The sequence below is a fragment of the Ornithorhynchus anatinus genome, chromosome 6, assembly GCF_004115215.2.
Source record: "Ornithorhynchus anatinus isolate Pmale09 chromosome 6, mOrnAna1.pri.v4, whole genome shotgun sequence".
Lineage (NCBI taxonomy): Eukaryota > Metazoa > Chordata > Mammalia > Monotremata > Ornithorhynchidae > Ornithorhynchus > Ornithorhynchus anatinus.
In genome coordinates this window covers 24,747,666-24,768,615 of record NC_041733.1, presented here as the reverse complement: position 1 = coordinate 24,768,615, position 20,950 = coordinate 24,747,666, and the positions used below count along the sequence as shown (strand labels likewise).

The 20,950-nt window shown below is 40.2% G+C and overlaps 1 protein-coding gene across 2 annotated transcripts in view; it reads right to left on the bottom strand.

Annotated features, from left to right (window-relative positions):
* Positions 1 to 9,774: 9,774 nt before the first annotated feature.
* PHF6 (PHD finger protein 6) overlaps positions 9,775 to 20,950 on the bottom strand; it is a 36,943-nt gene continuing 25,767 nt past the window's right edge. For both annotated transcript variants that reach the window (XM_001511781.5, XM_016227322.3), the window contains 5 exons: positions 20,270 to 20,413; positions 18,889 to 18,993; positions 16,486 to 16,619; positions 13,251 to 13,380; positions 9,775 to 12,952 (listed from right to left, as the gene is read on the bottom strand). In XM_001511781.5, coding sequence (XP_001511831.1) covers positions 13,251 to 13,380; positions 16,486 to 16,619; positions 18,889 to 18,993; positions 20,270 to 20,413 — 513 coding nt within the window. In that variant the 3' untranslated portion in view covers positions 9,775 to 12,952. The remainder of the gene's footprint in view (positions 12,953 to 13,250; positions 13,381 to 16,485; positions 16,620 to 18,888; positions 18,994 to 20,269; positions 20,414 to 20,950) is intronic.

Genomic DNA, 20,950 nt, shown 5'->3' with positions numbered 1-20,950 from the left:
GCGGAGCGCCAGCTGAGGGGAAGGGGCGGGGGCGGTGTTCGCGCCTGCTCACCACTGGGCCGAAGCTCCGCCCGCCCTCTCCCCCACCACTCTCCTGCCCTTCTTCCTTCCTCCTTTCCTGCTTCCTTCCTCAAGGAGGGACGGAGGAGATGCCCGGGGTAACGCGGGGATTCCCCTGGCGGGGCTGGAGGCCCTGCTGACCGGCTGCTGCTCACCCGCCCACCCTCTCCCCCACACTTACATACCCGAAATCCTTTCCTTTTACAATCATTCTCGGGTTTCCCAAACGTCCCTGCCCCCTTTGTCCCATCAGCGTCCTCCGGACTCAATCCTCATTACCCGCTTTGGCATAATATCCCACACTACCTACTAAACTCTCTAACCGTTTCTTTCGGGATGACCCTGTGGGCTCAAGTGTAATATCTAAACTGACCAAAGTGGCAAATAATGGATTGAAAAGGGCCGGGAGCTGAAAATTGTGTTTTTCCCAGTCCCTTTTTGATCTTTGGACTTGGAAGCTTCACTTGATTGACAAAACTTGCTATTTCAAGGGACCTGGATTGACTCCAGGCCATTCAATAATCCCGGGGCAGAGCCAAGGTTAAAAAAAAAAACAACCCTCAATCAATAGTATTTAAATGCCTGCAGAACATTGTACTACCGGTTGGGAGAGCACAAAATAATTAGTGTTCATGATCCTAGCTCAAAGAGTTTACAATCTATACAATCAAGCCAGGGAGACAAACACGAAGATAATTTACAGATTAAGAGGAAGTAGAAAAAGGGATTATATACGTGAATTAGTGTTTAAGTAATTGGAAATGTAAAATACTTTAATAATTGTTTGGGTAGTGAATATGCGAGTGCTTAGGTGGTGCAGAGGTGCTCCAGTGGTAGTTGGGGGTGATATAAACTGTAAATTCATTGTGGGCAGGAAATGTGACTCTTTATTGTTGTATTGTACTCTCCCAAGCATTTAGTACAGTGGTCTGCACAGGCAGTGCTCAATAAATACGATTGAATGAGTATCCTGGGAGATTAAAGATAAATCAGTGAAGGCCTCCTAGAAGGTGTTTGAAGATGGGGGTAATTGAGATCTCTAGAAGGGGGAGTTCCACTTCTACAACGGGAGGGTGTGAGCAAGAGGATGGTGATGGGAAAGCGGGGAATGAAGCAGAGTGAATAGATTAGTTTGAGGAGAATGAAGAGTGCAGCTTGGGGGATAATGAGAGAAGACTGAATTGGTAGGAGGGAAAGGGTAGATTTAGTGCCTTAAAACTAATGGTCAGAGTGGAAGGGGTAACTATTGGGGCTTTTTGAGGAGTGAGGAGATGGGCATAATGATACTTTAGAAAAACAATCAGAGAGAAGAAGGAACTGGAGAGGGGAGAGATGTGGCAGGGAGTTTAGTGAAGCGATGAATGCAATAAGCAAATTACTACCAGAGCAATGGCCATTTGGATGGAAAGGAAGGGATGGCACCTGGAAATTTTTTGATAAGATTTGGTGACACTGGATATGGGGAGCAGCCCAGGATAATGCTAATGATGTGGGATTCTGAAACAGGGAGAACGGTGTGATTTCAACTGAAATATTGGCTGAGGAGAAGCAGTGTGGCCTTGGCCTACTGGGAAGAGCATGGGCCTGGGTGTCAAAGGACCTGGATTCTAATCCTGACTCCACTACATACCTGCTGTGTGACCTTGGGTAAGTCACTTCACTTCTCTGTGCCTTAGTTTCATCATCTGCAAAATGGGGCTTCAATACCTGTTCTTCCATCTACTTAGACTGTGAGATCCATGTGGGATCTGATTAGCGTGTATCTATCCCACTACTTAGTGCGGTGCTTGGCAGATAGTAAGCACTTAAAAATACCACAAGTATTATTATTAGGAGAGGATTTGGACATACTGAGCATGAGATGTCAGCAGGACACTCATGTAAAATGTCCTGAAGGCAGGAAAAAACACGAGATTACAGAGGAGAGAGGTCAGGACTAGCAAGGCAGATTTGGGCATCATCTGCACAGATATGTTGTTGAAACCACAGGAATGGATGTGTTCCCTGAGGAAATGAGTTTAAAGTGACAAGAGAAGGGAACCCACAACAGAGCCCAGGCATATCCCCACAATTAGATGGTGGGAGGAAGAGGAAGAACTAGTCGAAAAGACCAAGAATGAGCAGTCAGAGAAATAAGAAAAGCAGGAGACAATTGTTCTGAATAAAACCAAGGCAAGATAGTGTTTCCAGGAAAAGGGATTGGTCCACAGTATCAAAACCAGCCAAGAGGTTGAGAAAGGTTAGGATATCCAGGCCTTTAGATTTAGTAAGAAGGGCATCACTGGTGATCTTGGAGGCTATGGTCTCAGAGGGGCAAAGAGAACCGAAACTCACGAAGGGAATTAGCAGAGAGGAAGTGCTGTACTCATAGGTTAATAATAATGGTATTTGTTAAGCACTTATTATGTGCCAAGCACTGTTCTAAACTGGATCGGCTGGAAGGGGCATTACTCAAGCCTTCACCTCACTGCATTCAGTTTTTTTCTGTACTGTTCAGTTTCATAGCAGAAAGCACAGACAATATGAATTTCTAACTCTTCTCCCTAATATTATCACTATCAAAATTTAAATTACATCTGAAGTTCCTGAAAGACAGAAGCTACATATTTTATCCTTTAACGATGTAGCCTAAATTTGAATGAAAACAACTAAATGAATAAAACAAAAATGAAAGCATGCTATCATTTAAGCCAAATTCATTCTTCACTAAGTTCATCTCTTAAACCTTTCAACTGTACTGAGTAATCACAACTTTTCTCAGAGTCCCTTCACATTTAACATGTCTCCATATAGAGAGCAAGCTACATCAAATGTACAAATGGGAACAACTAACAGGTATTGGGCAATCAGGCATATTTCAAAAGAAGGTAAATATTTCAGCAATTTCCTGTTGCAAAATCTTTATTCATTTTATTGAATAGTAGAGAAAACTTGGTCCTCAACACTTTCAAATGGAAGCTTATTGCAAAAGCTTCAACTTAGCCTTTCACTTTCTAGTGCTTTAAAAGAACGACTTCCCATTTAAAGTTTACCTTCCAAAAACAGTATCAATTGTTTTTGCCAAAGAAGTTTTTTAGAGTGGTCAAACTTTGCTCCCTCACAAACTGAAGGGGCACCCTGCACCTACCCAAAAATGAAAGGCATAGGTATACGCTATGATACAGCCAAGTTGTTTTTCTCAAAAATGTGGCCATATCACAGGGGAGTTTTTCCTGAGATTAACTAGCAATTCACTGGGTCCTGTCCCAGAAGCAGCCCCAACCTGATTGCTGAGTCCTACAGGTAAGTAAAAGATACACTAAAAATTCCTCCCCAGCCTCCCCTCCTGATCCTAAAAGCTTTGCTGACCTCTCCTGCAACCTCAACTCGACCTCCTCCTCCTCTTACTAGCCCCCTTCCCTGACTGTAGCTTTTAAAAACCAGTGATATATGTGGGATCAACTTAAACTAGGTAGCGCCACTGCCGTCAGCAAGAGGGGAGCAGGCAAACATGACCAAGGATCCAGTTGAAACCCTCCAGATGACAGAACACCAGGTCCCGGGATTGTCCCCTTGTCCCAAATAGCAGGAGCTGGCTTGTTCTGTCCCACCTACCTGCTTCTCAGACTGCTCTTTGCCTGGCCAACCTTATCCTCCAGCTGTGCACTCCAGCAAGTCACTGCAAGTCACCCCTCCTCCCGACCTCTGGCCCCCAAATTGGGCTTCGGCTTCTTAGCTGTTCTTGTGGGTTGGGGGAGTGGAGCCGGAGCCGTACAGGTTTTCCCTAGCACAGCGCAATGAATCTCTTGGTGCCTCCCTTTCAGACTGGCGCTCCCTCCACCAGCTGCCATCAACGGCTCTAGGCTTGTCGGCTCCTCTGACTGATCTCTGTCCAACAAACACTTGTTAAGCGCTTACTCAGTGTCAAGCACTGTTCTAAGCACTGTGGTAGACTCAAGGTAATTAGGTTGGACATATAGGACTCACACTTTAAGCAGGAGGGAGCAGCAGTTAATCATTTTACAGATGAAGAAACTGCAGGATAGAGAAATTAAGTGACCTGCCCAAGGTCACATAGCAGACCTGTGGCCAAGCAGGGATTAGAACCCAGGTCCTCTGACACACAGATCCGTGCTTTTTTCACTGTACTAAGTACTGGGGTAGATACAAGATAATCGGGTCTGATGCAGCCCTCTGCCCCACCTGGGGCTCACTGGTACATTCAAGTATTTATTCCAATGTATTTTGATATTCTTCCTGGCATTTTTGGTCTAGTACTTATCCTTGTTCTTCCTGCTGCTCTTATTAATTGCAAGTAATATTGTAGATCAGTCTCTTCCATTTGATCGTAAGCTCCTTATGGTCAGAGAACATATGTTTTTTCTTCTGCTGTATTTTCCCAAGTGCTTAGTACAGTGTCTTGCCTTCAGACACTGAGTAAACACTATCATTACTATTAGCTCACACAGTTCCTACCGTAAGCTCATCAGGAAGAGAAGCGGATGTAAAGTTTTGGATTGGATAAATGGTTTCTGGAACAGCTAGTCCTAGAAACTATCAGAAAGGATGATATACTGGCTTTAATTCTGGCTACGTTTAGTTTCACCAGTGTATATTTTCACTACATGTTTTGGCTAGACTGTCACAATTAGGTAACATTTGTCTGACAAAACAAAATCATTTGGACACAGCACACTGTGGTGTCAGGAAAAATGGCTTGTGTGCCTCTGAGCCTGCATGTGGAACAGGTGAGTGCCACAGTGTGAGTTCTCTTTAATGTACGGGTTTTCAAAAATGCAAGACTCACATTAAAAAAGGCTTGGGTGTAACAAAAAGGGGAGGGTAACTTTGAAAGGGTGACTCAATCTCACTGAAATTTATCATAGTTGCTGGGGGGAAAAGAAAAAGGAGAGGGGCAATAGCTAAAGCAACCAAACATAAGGACATGTAATTTTAGAAAAAGGAACTCCCAAAAATGTTGACCTAAAGAAAAAGGTGGAATAAGTAGTTAAATTACTTTACTAGCAACAGATGAGAGTGTGAGGTTGTGTTTGCTTGCTGTCCTCAGGTGCCCTATAGCTGCCACCTGTTACCCAGGTTTTTTTTTTTTTTTCCTTCATGCTGTTTTCCCTACACATTCCTCATTCCCGCTCACACAATCTCCGGGACTATTCTCAATACCATCCCTGGCCTGAGTCAGTCCCAGATACCCCCAAACCTTGAACCTGCCCTGTGTGACTTTATCCATTCATTCATTCATTCAACCATATCTATTGAGCACTTACTGGGTGCAAAGCACTGTACTAAGCACTGTGCAGTACAACAGACACAATCCTTGCCCACAACGAGCTCACAGTCTATTTGGTATAGTGGACTTTATAAAAAACAAAACAAAACAAAAAACACGCAAAATAGCTTTGTCCCTGTGACCACCCCATCCCTTCTTTGCTACAAGCCTCTCTTTGAGCTCCATAATGCTACCCTCAAGTCGTGAGGTAGCAGGGATGGGCCTGGGGAACATACTTCTCCATTGACCCCCAGCTTTGCAGGGTCATGAGTGGTATGAAATGGCAGGGCATCTCTGCTGTCACAAACCTAGAAACCTGAAAGCTATTTTTAAAACCATCTGAGAAGACCAAGTGAAATATGTGCCACAGAACAAAAAACTAGGTGGCCAAAATGAAACCTTTTACAGATCACTGGAGGGTCATTAGAGAAAAGGTCATTCTTTAAAAAATGGAAAACCTTAGAGTGAGAAGAGATTACAAATTCTTGTGGGACAACAAGGTCTTTGGGTTTGTTCTCCTGCTCCCTTCCTTGCAACATCCCACAGGCCTGTGCCCTTGCTAACAGCTCCTCGTGGAGCTCCCGTGTCATTTTCTCCTACTGTACCAAGTGCTGAAGTCCAATGTTCTGCAAGATGGTCAACTCTGAGGAAGAAAACCCAGAAACTGTGGTAGGAATGTGCAAACAGGAAAGACAGTGAGCCATAAAGGAGTTTGGTGAGGGCTTACGAGGGCTACTAATGCTAAGCGGTGTGGTCTAGCGGAAAGAACACAGGCCTGGGAGTCAGAGGACCTGGGTTTTAATCCTCACTCTGCTACCTGCCTGCTGTGTAACCCTGGGCAAGTCACTTAACTTCTCTGGGCCTCAATTACCTCATCTGTCAAATCAGGATTAAGACTATGAGCCAATTAGGACATGGATTGTGCCCAATCTGATTAGTTTCTATCTACCAAGAGCTTTGGACAGTGCCTGGCACACAAATGCTTAACGAATACTATTAAAAAAAGATAACTGCAGTAGTTGTTAAGGACTTACTATAAACCAAGCACTACACTAAATCCTGGAGAGTATATATATATATATATCAGCAGATTGGACACAGACCCTGTCCCAAATGGAGCTCACTATCTAAAGAGAAGGGAGAACAGACATCGAATCTCCATCAAATAGATGAGTACACTGAGGCACAGAGATGTTAACTGACTTACCCAAGGTCACACAGCAGTCAAGTGCAGAGCCAGGAGTAGAGCTCAGGGATCCTGATTCCCAGACCCAAGTTCTTACCATAAGGCCTCATTGCTTCACTATTAACAGCAAGTCTCACTTCTATTCCTGAGGTTCTACAATCAAACTTAAGATCAGTGAGTACACAGAAAAAACAACCTGTTGGGGAAAGAAACATGGTTGATGAAAAGGGAAAAATCATATCTTGCCAATCTGATGGAGTTCTTTAAAGGAATACAAAGGAGAAACCAACAGACATAATATATCTAGATTTTTAAAAGGTCTCAGCTTCTGGTATGAAACTTTGTCACTTAGAAAATTCTGAGTACTCATGGGATTAGAGGGAATGTTCTGGGATAGGTAGAAAATTGGCCGAGAGAAAAAAATAGGTTTAAACAGGTGCTTTTTAGGAAGTATACACATTGGGGTCTCCCAGCAAACAATGCAAGGACTCCATGTCGGAAATTAATCTGCGTAAGTGAAAAAGGGGAAAGTAAAGCAAAACATCAAAGCCTAGGAAAAAAAAAACTCTGGCCTGGGAGTCAGAAGGACCTGGGCCCTAATCCCAGCTCAGCCACTTGCCTCCTGTGACCTTGGGCAAATCACAATTTCTCTGTGACTCAGTTACCTGACCTGTAAAAGACTGTCAGCTCTATGTGGGACAGAAACTGTGTCCAACCTGATTATCTTGTACCTAGCCCAGTGCTTAGTACAGTGCCTAGCACATATTAAGCAGTTGAATACCATTAGAAAAAAAATCCAAGTTGGAAGATGGCAAACACTTCCAGGTGGTAATATGCTACACAGATAGGGATAAACTGCCAAGGCCTCATAGAGCTGGGTAAGAGGCTACAATTTTGCCAAAAGCCTTCAGTGTGAGAAGGTACTGCACATAGGGAAAAGCAGTCCAAATTACAAGCAGAAGAAGAAATACCAAAATATATTGGAATAAATAATTGAAGATACCAGTGAGCCCCAGGTGGGGCAAAGGGCTGCATCAGATCTGATTATCTTGTATCTACCCCAGCATTTAGTACAATGGAAAGAGCACAGGTCCAGGAGTCAGAGGAACTGGGTTCTAGTCCCAGCTCTCCCACTGGTCTGCTATGTAACCTTGGGCAAATCACCTAATTTCTCTGTGTCAGTTTCCTCAACTGAAAATGACTAAATGCCAATCCCACCTACTTAAACTGTGAACTCCATGTGGGGCAGGGATTGTGTCTAATCTAATTATCTTAAATCCACCACAGTGCTAATAGCACTAGGAGGTCCACAGTGAAGAAATGGGGGCAAGACTGACCATAATGGGAGACAGGGTTCTGGCAAACTAACCAGTATAGGCCCCTGTCATGTAGGGTTTATATACCCCAATAAGACTGTGAACTTGGGGAGGCTGGAGGGAAGACAAGCTTGCAGAAAGTCACAGCTAAAATGTCAGGGAAGGCTGTATGAAGCACAATTTTTGCTTTTCAAAGGAGAGGAGAGTATTTAAATGGTCATTATGCCACATCAGAAATGAACTGTGTGTGTCTACAGGATGTACTTTCTTGGCAATGAAGAGGACAGGATGCCAAGAGAACCCATGGAAGACTAAACTATCCTATATTACACATTTATATTAATATCTGTATTCCCCTCTAGACTATAAGCTTGTTGTGGACAGGGACCGTGTCTACTAACTCTGTTGGAAGAGAAGCAGCATGGCCTAGTGAATAAAGCACAGGCCTGAGAGTCAAAAGGACCTGAGTTCTAACCCCAGCTCTGCCACTTGTCTGCTGTATGACCTTGGGCAAGTCACTTAAATTCTCTGTGACTTAGTTCCCTCATCTGTAAAATTGGGATTAAGAATGTGAGTCCTCTGTGGGACAGGGACTGTGTCCAAACCAATTAACTTGTATCTAGCCCAGAGCTTAGAACAGTACCTGGCACACAGAGCTTAATACATTATTACTCTCCCAAGAGCGTAATACATTGCTCTGCACACAGTACTCAAATATTGATAATAATCCTAATTTTCCTGAATGCCACCATCCTCCCAGTTGCAAAAGCCCACAATGTCAGTGTTATCTTGGACCCCTGGCTGTCTTTCAATTCTCACATTCAACCCGTTGCCAAATTCTGCCATTTCTCCCCACCCATTATCTTCAGCAGCCACCACTTCCTCTCCACCCCACTACCACTTCAGGATTCACCACTTCCTCTGCACCTAACTACCAATCTGGTTTTATCACCACTAGACAACTGTAATCAATCTTCTTGCCTTCAGCTTCTCCAATCTATATTTCACACCGATGGTCAGCACACACTTCTCAGCTCCTCAAAATCCTCCACTGGCTTACTGAATCTCTCCAAAGCAACCAAATCTCCCCATTTGTCTTCAAGCCACTCTATCAGATTAGTCCACCTTACATATTGGCTCTCTTCAATCACTTTCTTCACTCTGCCCAAGTTAAACTTCCAACCTCTATCTCATTCAGGACTATCCCGCACCTCTCCCCTTGCTCACACTGTTTCCGGCCTGCAACTCCTCCTCCTCCCCACAAATCCAACAGCCCACAGCTCTACCCTATTGAATTCCTACCTCCTCCAACATGCCTTTCTTAATTCCTAGCATCCCAAGTTGTAAAAACCCATCAGCTATACAGAGTGCTTACGTACCTTACTCATACTCATCTTCAGCACATGCGTATCTGCTTGTTCAGTTGTACATTTAATTTTGATTACTCTATTAATACTTTTTTCTGTCTCCCCCATTAGAACAAAAGCTCCCTGTGGGCACAGAATGTGCACTTGCATATTTTGTACTTCCCAAGAGCTTAGGACAGTGCATTTTACCCAGTGGCTGCTCCACAAATATCACTGTTACCACAACCTCTCTGTATATTAAAATATTTTCATGTAATCGTTCTCACAGCCAAGGTACTTTCTTCTTTATCCTAATTTCAATGGATTGATATTTTAAAAAGCTGTTTTTATTTTATCCAGTAAGTTTCCAGTTTTACTCTTAGGAACAGAAACAATAAAATACCTCCTAAATGCTTTATTTTGGACTTTGTTGAAATAGCAAATTTCAAGTTTCCCTCTTCCACTTGGAAAGCTAGTAGTTAAAGCATACTCTAGATCCTCTTCATGAAAAAATTTCTAAAGCAGATATTGTCAATAATTCATTTTAACTAAAAGCCCTAATTTTTCCTTCAAAATCTAATAAAAAAGACATTTACAATATGAAATTCATAACTCATTTATTTTAATAATATATGCGAGAATACCAATAAAAAGAAACTAATACTGTAAACTACAATTTTGGAAATAAAGCCAATATAACAGGAACAAAATATACATAACATGAGAGGAATGTTTTACCCAGTATGCATTCCTTGTCTTTACATTTAGTGTAAATGTTAGAGCAAAAGCTGCATATCTTGATCCAACATAAACATTTTCAGAAAGTAATATTAAACCAGGACACTTTCATTTTTATTTTTGAGATTAACTGATATTACACTGTTGCTTCATGGATACCTAAAAACTGATTCAGTGGTAGATTTACTAATTACTTGCCTGTCTAATGCTTTGACATGGGATGCATTCTCAAGCCTGAAGTCCTCAAATTGGTGCAGATCTTTTGAAATACCTTTCACTTTTAAAATTGTGAGATGAAAGTAAAACGTGCCCATTTTTTTCAGGAACAAACAGATCTTATTAAAGTACAATAACTCAAGCCTATCTTTCTACTGTAAAGAACTTTCCTTATTTCTAACATTTCTGGAAAGGCAATAAATGCTCCAGAAAGAATCTTCAATATACGCTTGCAAAGATTACACTGCTTTACAAAAAAAAAAAAAGTGGGGGGAGGGAGGGACAGACTTCAAAATTCCAAGCTAAAATACACATAAAAAGACATAATGGCAGTATTGTTTGTTTTTTTAAAAAAAAATTGATGCAAATGTATACCTATCAAATCATTTCCATGCTTATTAAAACTACAGTTAAGGACATAAGAGATGTACAGTAAATACACTGCTGAGGTACATTTTTCTAAATATTAACACCACAACATAACTACCCAGCAGATGAAGCTACTTGGGAACATAAATACAATTTTTACATTGTAAGGCACTTTTACTCAGCATATATGACAACATATGAACAGAGTAAATTATAATATTTTAAGCTTGTAACAAAAAGTAATTTTCCATTTGACTTTAGTTTAATATCTTCTTTCTGCATTAAAGAATGAAGAAAGTCATCACACCTCAGTGGGAGAATAGGTAGCCTGCCACTTGTTTTGCAAACCAAAGATAAAGTGCTGTTCTGGTTGCTAGTGGCATGGAGAGGGAAGGATAGACAAAAAAAATCATAATTTTACTAAATCCAATCCAGGAACCGACAGAGTATTTAAAAATTTTTCACTTAATCAATCAATGATTACACTGGCCAGAATACCCCAAGCACCTTTTAATTTTCTTGAATCAAAAATAGTACAGTAGTTGTCCAAAAAAAAAAAACAAAAAAAAAAACCAGGGTGCTTTGTTTTATGGGGCTTGCTAAGTCTGTGACAAAAAAGGTAAAAGTGATTCATATAGTGAGAGGAAATTAAAAATAAGCATTTTGAAGCTAATTTAACTAAAGCACTGCTCCTAACAGGGAAAAGTCACATACCCTGGTAAACTTATCTACAGATCTGTCACTGCAATTCAAGTCATATTTAATTTTGAATATTGTATTTACAGTAAAAAAAAAATTCCATGGCATGTTTAGAGGAAAGAGAGAACATTTTTACATACAGGACAACCTTATACTAAAGCTACATTCTCCCTCAAGAAATTAAAAAAATAATATGGTAACATGTTCATTTCTAGCTATAATTGAGTCCCATTCTGTGTGAAAATACGACTGACAAATGTGACTTTAAAATACTACCAGTAAAAAAGCAAGATAATTTTAAGCACAGTGTAATTGTTCATCTGTCACAAATGGACTGTTTTTGTATTAACTGTAGATTAATCTTCTCGGCATACAGTCAAGTTGTCAACCCGTTCGTTGGTTGCTGATTTACTTCCAATCTAATAGGTTTAAGTAGGTATTCAAAACAAAAGTCACTATTCTAACTTTAGGTCGAGGTGCTATGGTAGTTTTAGGCAGACCACTATTCACTTTTTTGGTTTCATTGAGAAGAAATCTACTAATGTGCTTCAATAGATAAAATGGAAGAAACTATCACTAGCTAGAAAGGCCAGTGTAAAAAGAGATTAAGAATTGAGCACTTCGGCTTGCACTAACTTTAACCTAATGATCCGTGTTCTTTATTAATGGATCATCAGATTTAAAACATGGACCTCTACATGAAGAACAGTAGGGTATGCCTACTGTCTTTAATAGAAAACTAAAGAAAACACTGAAAACATTAAGAACGTGAAACGGTTTCTAAAATAGTGGTCTTAAGATTCAAAAATAAATACTGCTTTATGAAAAGACTGTTTATTACTCCTACAGCACGAGACCTGCTTACATACTTTGGACCAACATGTGAAGTGTTCCACACAAGAGGGCACTTGAGAGGTATGGGTTTCAGAGACGGTGGCTAAATTCCTTAGTGAGTAGTAACCCTTCAGAATCTTAAAGAGGTTAGTTTGCTACTTCCAAATGATAGTTTTAAGGTTCAACCGTGCCTTGCCAGAAGTTCTTGGTAAGTTATGAAGACAGAAAAGGTGTACCATCAGAAGGAAGGAGAACATGGTTAGAGAGAGAAACTGCACACAGCCCTTTGGCATAAGAACTGAAGCTCACAGCTTATGACCAACAGCTACTACAGTCCATGTTGGTCAGTGGAAACAACTTCAACAGGAACTGAAGGGCTTTAGCCAACTTTGAAGTTCTTTTCTGCAGGTGCTTTGAAAACGAAAAGGTGGCTCTCTTGAATTCTGGCCTCCATTTTTTTTGTACGTGTGAAGAAACCACAAAATTCACAATCTACTAAATAAATGTGTTGCCACCATGAACGTGTCTGCATTGTGAAGCAAAATTCGCTTATGCTTTCCCTTGAGCATAAATCCACTTAAACAACTTAAACATTCCAAATCTTAGAATTTTATTGAATCCAGAAATATAGTTTACTTCATTTCAATGTCTGCCTTAGCTTCTGACACTGTACATATCATTAATAGTGTTTCAATTTTTGTTCCAGACACTGCAGACTACAAACTACATAATATTGACATGTAAAACTCTGCCACTTATTGAAGGCTCACACACATGAACATTTCAGGCAGTTCAATGAAGTTTATAATAGACTTGGGCAGTAAAATGATACCAACCCTCTCTGATTGTAGAAAACAGTGAAAAAGAATAGTAGTTATTGATGTCTTATTCATTCCCAGTTTTCTAACTTTGTCCCTTGAACCTGTTCAAAAGATGATGAAAACAATTATAAATTTAAAATAGAAAATGGGAGGGGGGGAAGTATTTTACAGATTGGGCACTATACCTACATTTATTGATAAAATGGAGAGGTCTTTAAAGCTGTTACAAAATCAGCTAAAGTTACAAAACAACATCTCCCAGGTCTACATAGTTCTCCAAAAACATGCTTTTGACTAAGTGCATTAGCATTAAAAAATCTTATTGTGTTTAATGGCATCAGTAATGTACTGAATGATGTGTTATCTTCATAACAGATCTGCGATGATTAACTTCCATACCTAGTTTCCATTGAGCTGTTGCTGAGAGAAGCCACTGTGTTCAGTTCCTGTTTTTCCCCGGCTTTTGCTTTCTCTTTCTTCATCTTCTTCATCTCGCTCATCATTTCCACTATGGTTTTTACAATACAGTCTAAAATAATAATACATAATAATGAAGAAATTATCATGCACAAAGTTAGCCAATGATTGGGCTCTTAGAACATCTGATAATCATTAATAGAAAGTATTTTATTTTTTGGTGGATATACATGTGCTAGACTATATACATATTTAAACAAATAAAATAGCCTCTAAATGGTATCTTTTCTTTTCACTATCCACTATCTTTCCAGTATCTTCAGTGTGTCATCAGTTGGTGGAACACTCCAATTTCACCAGATCTAAAGAAGGCTATTAAAATACTTTAAAAACTAATTTTCAGCCTCTCCTTTTTTTACTGAAATTTTTTGGCAGTCATGGAGGTTATTTTGTGTGTTATTAAACAAGGAAATCCTCAAAGTGACCTAAATTGGTCTGAATAACTTGGTATGGACATTCATATCAGTTCCCTACAATAAAATTAATCAAAGACGCCCCCACAGAATATGAAGATCACAAGCATAAAACCATACAGTCCTAAGTTTGATGTGGGGAGGAGGAGCAGAAGAGACATAGTTGCTACCAATTCTGTCAGGGCCATGAAGAACTGAAGCCCCCAGGAATATATGCTACTAGTAGGTAATGGTAGAGATGAAACAGGGATGATTGCCGCCACTCCAATTCACATCCACCCAGCAGGACCTGTAAGCCCAGGGACCCTGAGTAACCAGCAAGAGTGGTAACCAAGAGTGGTAAGCAAGAGTGGAAGCCAAACCTGCCAGCAAGAAGTTCATGCCTAAAAGTCACTACCACTGCACTTCCAACTCTCAGGAAAAACAAAAAATGGCTGATTAAACCACCACTAGACCAAGCTCCAGGAGTTCAGATGGCATGGCCTCTACAGAAAGGTGGCCCAAAATCCTCAAAAGGGATAGGTGAGTTACTGTCCCATCCCTAAAGTCTTGCTCTGATTTTTTAATGGTATTTGTTATGTGCTTACTATGTACCAGACACTGTGCTAAGTACATTCAGGTTAATCAACCCTATCCATGTCCCATATGGGACTCACAGTCTTAATCTCCAGTTTTCAGATGAGGTAACTGAGGAACAGAGAAGTGAAGTGAAGTGACCTGCCCAAGCTCACAGAGCAGACAAGGGCAGAGCTGGGATTAAAAGCCAGGTCCTTCTGACTCAGATGCTGATCTTGCCTTGGGCTCCTTCTCCTCCGCTCCAGCACAGCAATTATCTCCACTCAGAATCTCAACATATTCCTCTGGGTGCCCTGGAATTCGATTGCAACCCACCCCTTCTGCATGTTCTCTCCCCTAGCTGAATGTGTGTATGAGAGAGGGTGTCTGTTTTGACAGTTCATTCTTAATGCATGTGAGCATACTGGAATTTGAATGGGGGTAAGGCAATGCGTGAGTGTATAATCAATGTATTGGAAATACGCAGCTTTTCAATGGGTGAATTAAACTTTAGCGTTAAAATCTCTCCAATAGATTAGTGTTTAATTAATCTCTATGTAAATTAATCACACATCTACTCTATAAAACCTATCACATCAGAAGACAAAGCTGTACTGAAAAGACGAGAGGGACAATTCTTTGTCTTATGTACCTCTTGGTTATATTCTATAATATACTAAATACTATTTAACTTTTATTTTTCTTTAAGGAAAGGTGGTAGAGAGGATTGCAGCATATGTGCAGTTCAGAAGTAAATGGATTATCAATTGATAACAATCAATTACAGAATGCCCCCTTGTGGACAATTCAATGACTGAGGCAATGGATTTTTAGTTTTATCTACTCCAACAATTTCTTATATCTGAATCTTTTCTTTTTATTAGTGCTAAACGAAAAAATGTTGCTCTGTGGAGAGTCTGGAGTTTCCTTGGATAAATGCCACTTTCGATATTTCCTATGTCATCAGTCTTGTTGCTCCCATCAGAGAAACTTCACCTCAAACCAAGATTTGGATAGTTAAGCTTGTTATGTTTCGGGCTGACTGGAGTTCAATATTTTAAATTAAGCAATGTGATGATACTATTACCACGTGTGCTAATAGATGGAGCCATCCTTAAGGGGATGCAGAGTCCAAACAATCTGTTGGTCACTTCCAAGGGTAGGTGGGTTTAAGGAGCAGAACTGTTTACCAGTGCAGTAACTCTACTCCTTAAAACCATGATCCACACACTAACTTCTTCCTAGAGCCAAAGATGTGGGCCACTGATTTGGTCCCAAACCTGCTGATTTTCGCAGTCCAAGGAGACATTCAAGTTGAAAACAGAAGGGTCTCCTAAAGCCGAAGGTCTAGAACTATTGCCCTCATTCTCCTTTCACTAAGAGATAGCCCACCCAAGAGGTAGCTGTGATGTTGTGTGCTCATTTGCTAACAGCAGTACAGAATATTACTGAACAGTCGCTCTAGTTGTTGCATAATGAAGCTTTAGGGAAGATCCCATGGTGGTCTTTAAAGGTAGATAAATCCGTAGTAAGTTGTTTACAGGCCTAACTTGGGGGGTCTATGAAGAAATTCAGAGTAAATATTATTCTAGCTGTACTTTACTTGACCTTCCCACCTCTGTTCCCTTACTCACACTGGCCACCTGGCTTGGAACTACTTCCCTCTCCACATGAGACAGAGCACAACTCTCCCCCAACATTCAAAACCCTCCCCAAATCCCACCTCCTTCTACAAGCCTTTCTTGTTTAATTTCCCAGTAACTTGAACCATTCATTCTTTCAGCCAACTTTATCACTTGTGGACTTATTTACACCCTCCTTAGCTTTCACTCTAGTTGGAAATATTTTTAGTGTTTCTCTCTCCCATTAGAGTGCAAGTTCCTTACAAGCAGGGAACGTGTGTCTGTTCTATTCTTCTCAAATGCACAGTGCACCAAACTAAGTGGGTGCTCAATAAATGAATTATAGACAGGAAGAGGAAGCATATAGCCCAAACCAACCAACTGCAGGCAACCAATCTCGAGTCCCTAAATGTGAAGAAAAATTTACACAATCCTCCTAAAAATTAACACTCGGCAGATGTTCTGACCACAATATGAGCCTTTCATTTTGAGTCTTACTGAAAACTTGCTAGTATTTGCAGGGGAACCGCATATGCTCACATACACAAATTGCCACCTCTCACTTACTTGTAAATTCCTCGTGACATATTTTCAATGTATTTAGCTTTGTCTTGCACTCCACAGTGGTAATGGTAAGTCTTAACACAGGCTTTTATTTCACATCCAATAGTAGCACCAGGCTGGCTGCAGAGTGTACACTTCTATTTTGAAAACAGAAAAGAGGATCACGAAATTGATGGTATAAATTCATTCTGCCTGGTAAATACTGCCACCTCCTAGCCTGCCCTACGAAGTCAGAAAAAAAATACAGCTAAAAATGATGGCTTTTTTTTTGTCCAAGACTACTAAAGTAGTAGAAGTAATAGTGATGATATTTACTGAGTGTTTTCCAAGTGCAATGTACTGTACTAAGCTCTTGGAAAAGGGCAAGCTTCAAATAAAATAATGGTATGATTACTGTTAAAAGGTTAATCTCCAACCCAAGAAGACTTCTACAATTCACAGTTAGAGACAATCACCTTAATTTAATTATGCTATTAAAAATCATTGATCAAAAATGACGGGAGGGCGGTTTGAAATTGGACCAGTGAAAAAGTCATTAATTTCCAAAAGTGCTCTGCTTAAACCTCTTCAGCATCCAATCTGACCCACCTGAAAGGCATTCAAATCTGAATTATAATAAGAACTTTATTAACGTGCACCATCAGCAATTGGAAAGCAATGCTTACTGGCTCTTCAGTCAGTTGATTCTTCTGCAGACATACAGCTCTCCCAATGCATCTGAATAAACTTTTTGATAAACTGAATGGCAAAAAGCTTCCGCTCACCTTCACTCAGTGAGGTCCCTCTCCCGTTGATAACCATTTCTTGGACATAAATACTCCAAAAACTAGGGCGGTTTGCTTTCTTGCTAATGTGATTGGAAAACAGTCTCTTCTGGGAACTACAATATCAGAAGGTGATGGCCGACTATGACTTAAAAAGGGTCTTTTAAATGTAACCACTTCTGAGTGGTACGGGGTTTCCCAGAGGGTCTTTGAGTCTACTAAGACTAAAAAGGGCTCAGCTGTTATTCCCTCTTAGTGCTCTCAATTGGTTCCATGAAAATAAGACATGCCAGACTAAGCTGAAGGAGACCTTTCCCTTGGAACTGACCAGGGAACAGAAGAGCAGTAAGCAGGGCACAACACCCCTCTTAATTTGTTTTTGCCCCCATCAATTTCCATGTGCTTCTACTGTTTAATCCTGGAAAGGGGAACTGTTTCTCTGATAGCAATGCAAATATGAATAAAAAAAGACTGAATTATTTTTTGTGGCTGCATATATATGTAAAACAGTACTTTATTTTCAAAATGTTATCTTGTCACATCCTAGCCAGCAAAAAAAAACCCCTCGTATTAATAAGATCTGCCATTATATAATCCTAAATTGAAATGGGCTGTAAGCACTATTAAGTCAATCAAAATGATTCAAAGAAAGGGAAAGGCAAGTGAAAGAGTGAGCTGTAAGAAACATAAAGCCTTGAAAATTCAAGAGTTATAGAAGTGATGACTAATCCAGAAGGTTTTTTAAACTAGCACCCATTCTCCAAGCACACTAAAGTTTTTCCTGAAAATATATTTTAAATGAAGGGTCATATTTAAGCTCTGTCCACCAATGTATTATTTTTAAGAGGTTCATCTTAAGTCATTTTTATATATATAGATTTAGATTTACAGTATTTGGGGACTCTACTTGAGAGAATGTGAGAGGTCTAGAAGTGCCCCACTGAATATTTAATATTACAATTTATATTAGACTAGACTGTAAGCTTGTTATGGGCAGAGAACGTGTCCACTAACTGTTGAATTGTGTACTCTTCCAAGCATTTTGTACAGTTCTCTGCATACAGAAAGCGCTCAGTACCACTGATGAATGGATTGATTACAGATGGGAAAAAAGGAAGATACTGATACAATATAAACCCACAGGAATGTCAATGCCTTTTTAAAATATAATGAAAGCACATTCTAAAGATTTTGATAACCAAGATTGACATATGAAGAAGTTGATCTCTAAAACTGGCTCACTCAAGAGCCATGCAATTCTTTCATGTACAGTAAAAAGGTATTCTCTGAGATAATTAATGTTAGGGTACTTATCTTCCTTTAATAAAGACTAAATAATTTGACCCCATCCCCTAAAGGTGTATTAAATTCCTAGTGGGTAAGCATACTGACAAGCTGAAAAAATCAAAGAAACCCCTTACTCACTTTAATAAGTACAGAAGTTTTGCAAAAGGGAAAAAATGTACAGCATTCTCTTAATAGAATCTCAAACATGTCAAAATATATTTAGAATTATTTTGTTAAAAGAGCTGATATTTTATTCTATTTTTCACTTCTGAATAAATTTGAAATTGCTTTAAATAGGTAGAGAGATAAATAGCTCAGAGGGTCAGCAGTACGATGTTAATATAAAATTACATACCATTCTTTTCCCCCGTTTAATCTCCTGAAGAACTGTTTTAATATCAAAGTCTCCAAATTCTGCCCTTGATGTTGTTGTGAGTTGAACTGTGCCAGAAGAGAACAGCTAGAAGAAGATAAATCCATTAAAACAGAATTTACCTTTGGTGTGCTGAAAGACTATTGATTTGTACAAAACCCAGTCAACTTCTGGCACCCCAAAGAGAGTTGGGGGAGACTTCTTACAATCAATCAATGCTATTGGGTGCTTACAGTGTGCAGAGACTGCACCATGAGAAGCAGCACAGTCTAGTAGATAGAGCACGGGCCTGGGAACTAGAAAGGTGTGGGCTTTAATCTTGGTTCTGCCACTTGTCTATTGCATGACCTTGGATAAGTCACTTTACCTCATCTGTAAAATGGAGATAAAGACTTTGACTCTGTGGAGGACAGATACTGTGTCCAACCTGATCAGTCTCTATCTATCCCAGAGTTTAGTATGGTGCTGGCACACAGTAAGTGCTTAACAAATACCATTAAGCACTTGGGAAAGTACAATACTAATAGATCGGGTAAGACCCAATAAATGCCCACAAGGAGCTTCCTCTTCCCACACGTTAAGACTTAGTCACTGAATAAATAATTTAGAGTTGGGAGGGCTGAGTTCCATTTCTGATCCCTGAGGTCAGAAATAGATTCCTGCTGTCATGTCCACTAAGTTTTGTGAAGTGGAAGGAGCTACATTTCTCCTCCTCTAGCCCACAGAACTGGGCAGTTTCTGATTTGGGGATAAGTTCTAGGCTAAACATAACTTTGAGGTGTTTCAGTATTCTACAACCTTTGGGAATTTCAGTTGGAGTGATAGAAGCCATGTACAACCAGTTCTACCAGGATATATATATATTCACTATGTTTTTAGGTTCTCCCCCAAGTACTTAGTACAGTGCTATGCACATAATAAGCCCTCAGTAAATACCACTGATTGATTAGAATGTTATCTGAGAGTTAAGGAATGCTTGTCTGTCAATGCAAGTCTGTTTGGATACAGGATGTCATGTTGGTGAAAATAGCTCATGTGCAGGTTCACAGAATCAGACACTGAGATTTCCTTAACATATGGCTTTGCAATAACATTTTAGAAAAACTGGGTATTACTTCAATTGTTTTCAACCCATGTTCCCCCTAACTCTTGTTTCCCATTTAAGCATTTGTTGATACAACATGACTTTTGGAGGACAGTGGGGTTTGCTGGAACCCATCTACCATGTTGTTGGCAAAATGTCTGCATTCTTACTGTAAATAGCTCAGCAAATACTTCTCATTCAAAAATGTAGATGACTTCAGAGTTTACTAGATTTACTGATCCCAAAGATAAAAACTAAATTAAAATAAACTATGCTTACCATGCACTTGTAATGTGCTGCTGCCTTCTTCGCATTAAATATATGAAGCTTTCCCCTGGCTTCATTTTCTTCTTCACCTACATGACAGAAGCCACACTTAGGCCTTGGATCACTGGGACTGCTTCTGTGTGGTGATCTATCTCTCTAAAAGCAATAAATAAATAAATAAGTAGTAAGGGAAAGGGGGAAGTGAGAGATAGAAGGGTAAATGAAATGGGAGAAAGGATTGGGAGAGGGGAGATTTACTACTAAAGCTTGACAACCACTGCCATCACCACCCAATGTCGTCTAGTTCATGCCAACAGCCCATTCTATTACCCTTAGGATAGCAGGGTTCTAAACCCTCAGCTTGACAAGTACTCACCCTAACTATGTGGATAATGGAAAGGCAGTGGAAGAGTTTCAACAGCAGAGTTTCAATGGCCTGGAGTGTGGTGGTGAGTCTTCTGTTGCTTGGACCATGTTGTGTGCACTCACGCTGATGAGGGTTCCCAGAGTGCAACTGCAGAGCTGTTGGCTCAGCTCCTAAGACCTGCCCTATCATTCGTGGTGGCCACTCAAACCCCAGACACTACACCAAACCCCAACAGGCAGCTTCCAGGTACTTTGCCTTTGTCCTCTTCACCCTCCTTATCATGGAAGGAATTGAGGTCTGATGTTGGCAAGATTCTCTTGTCTCCC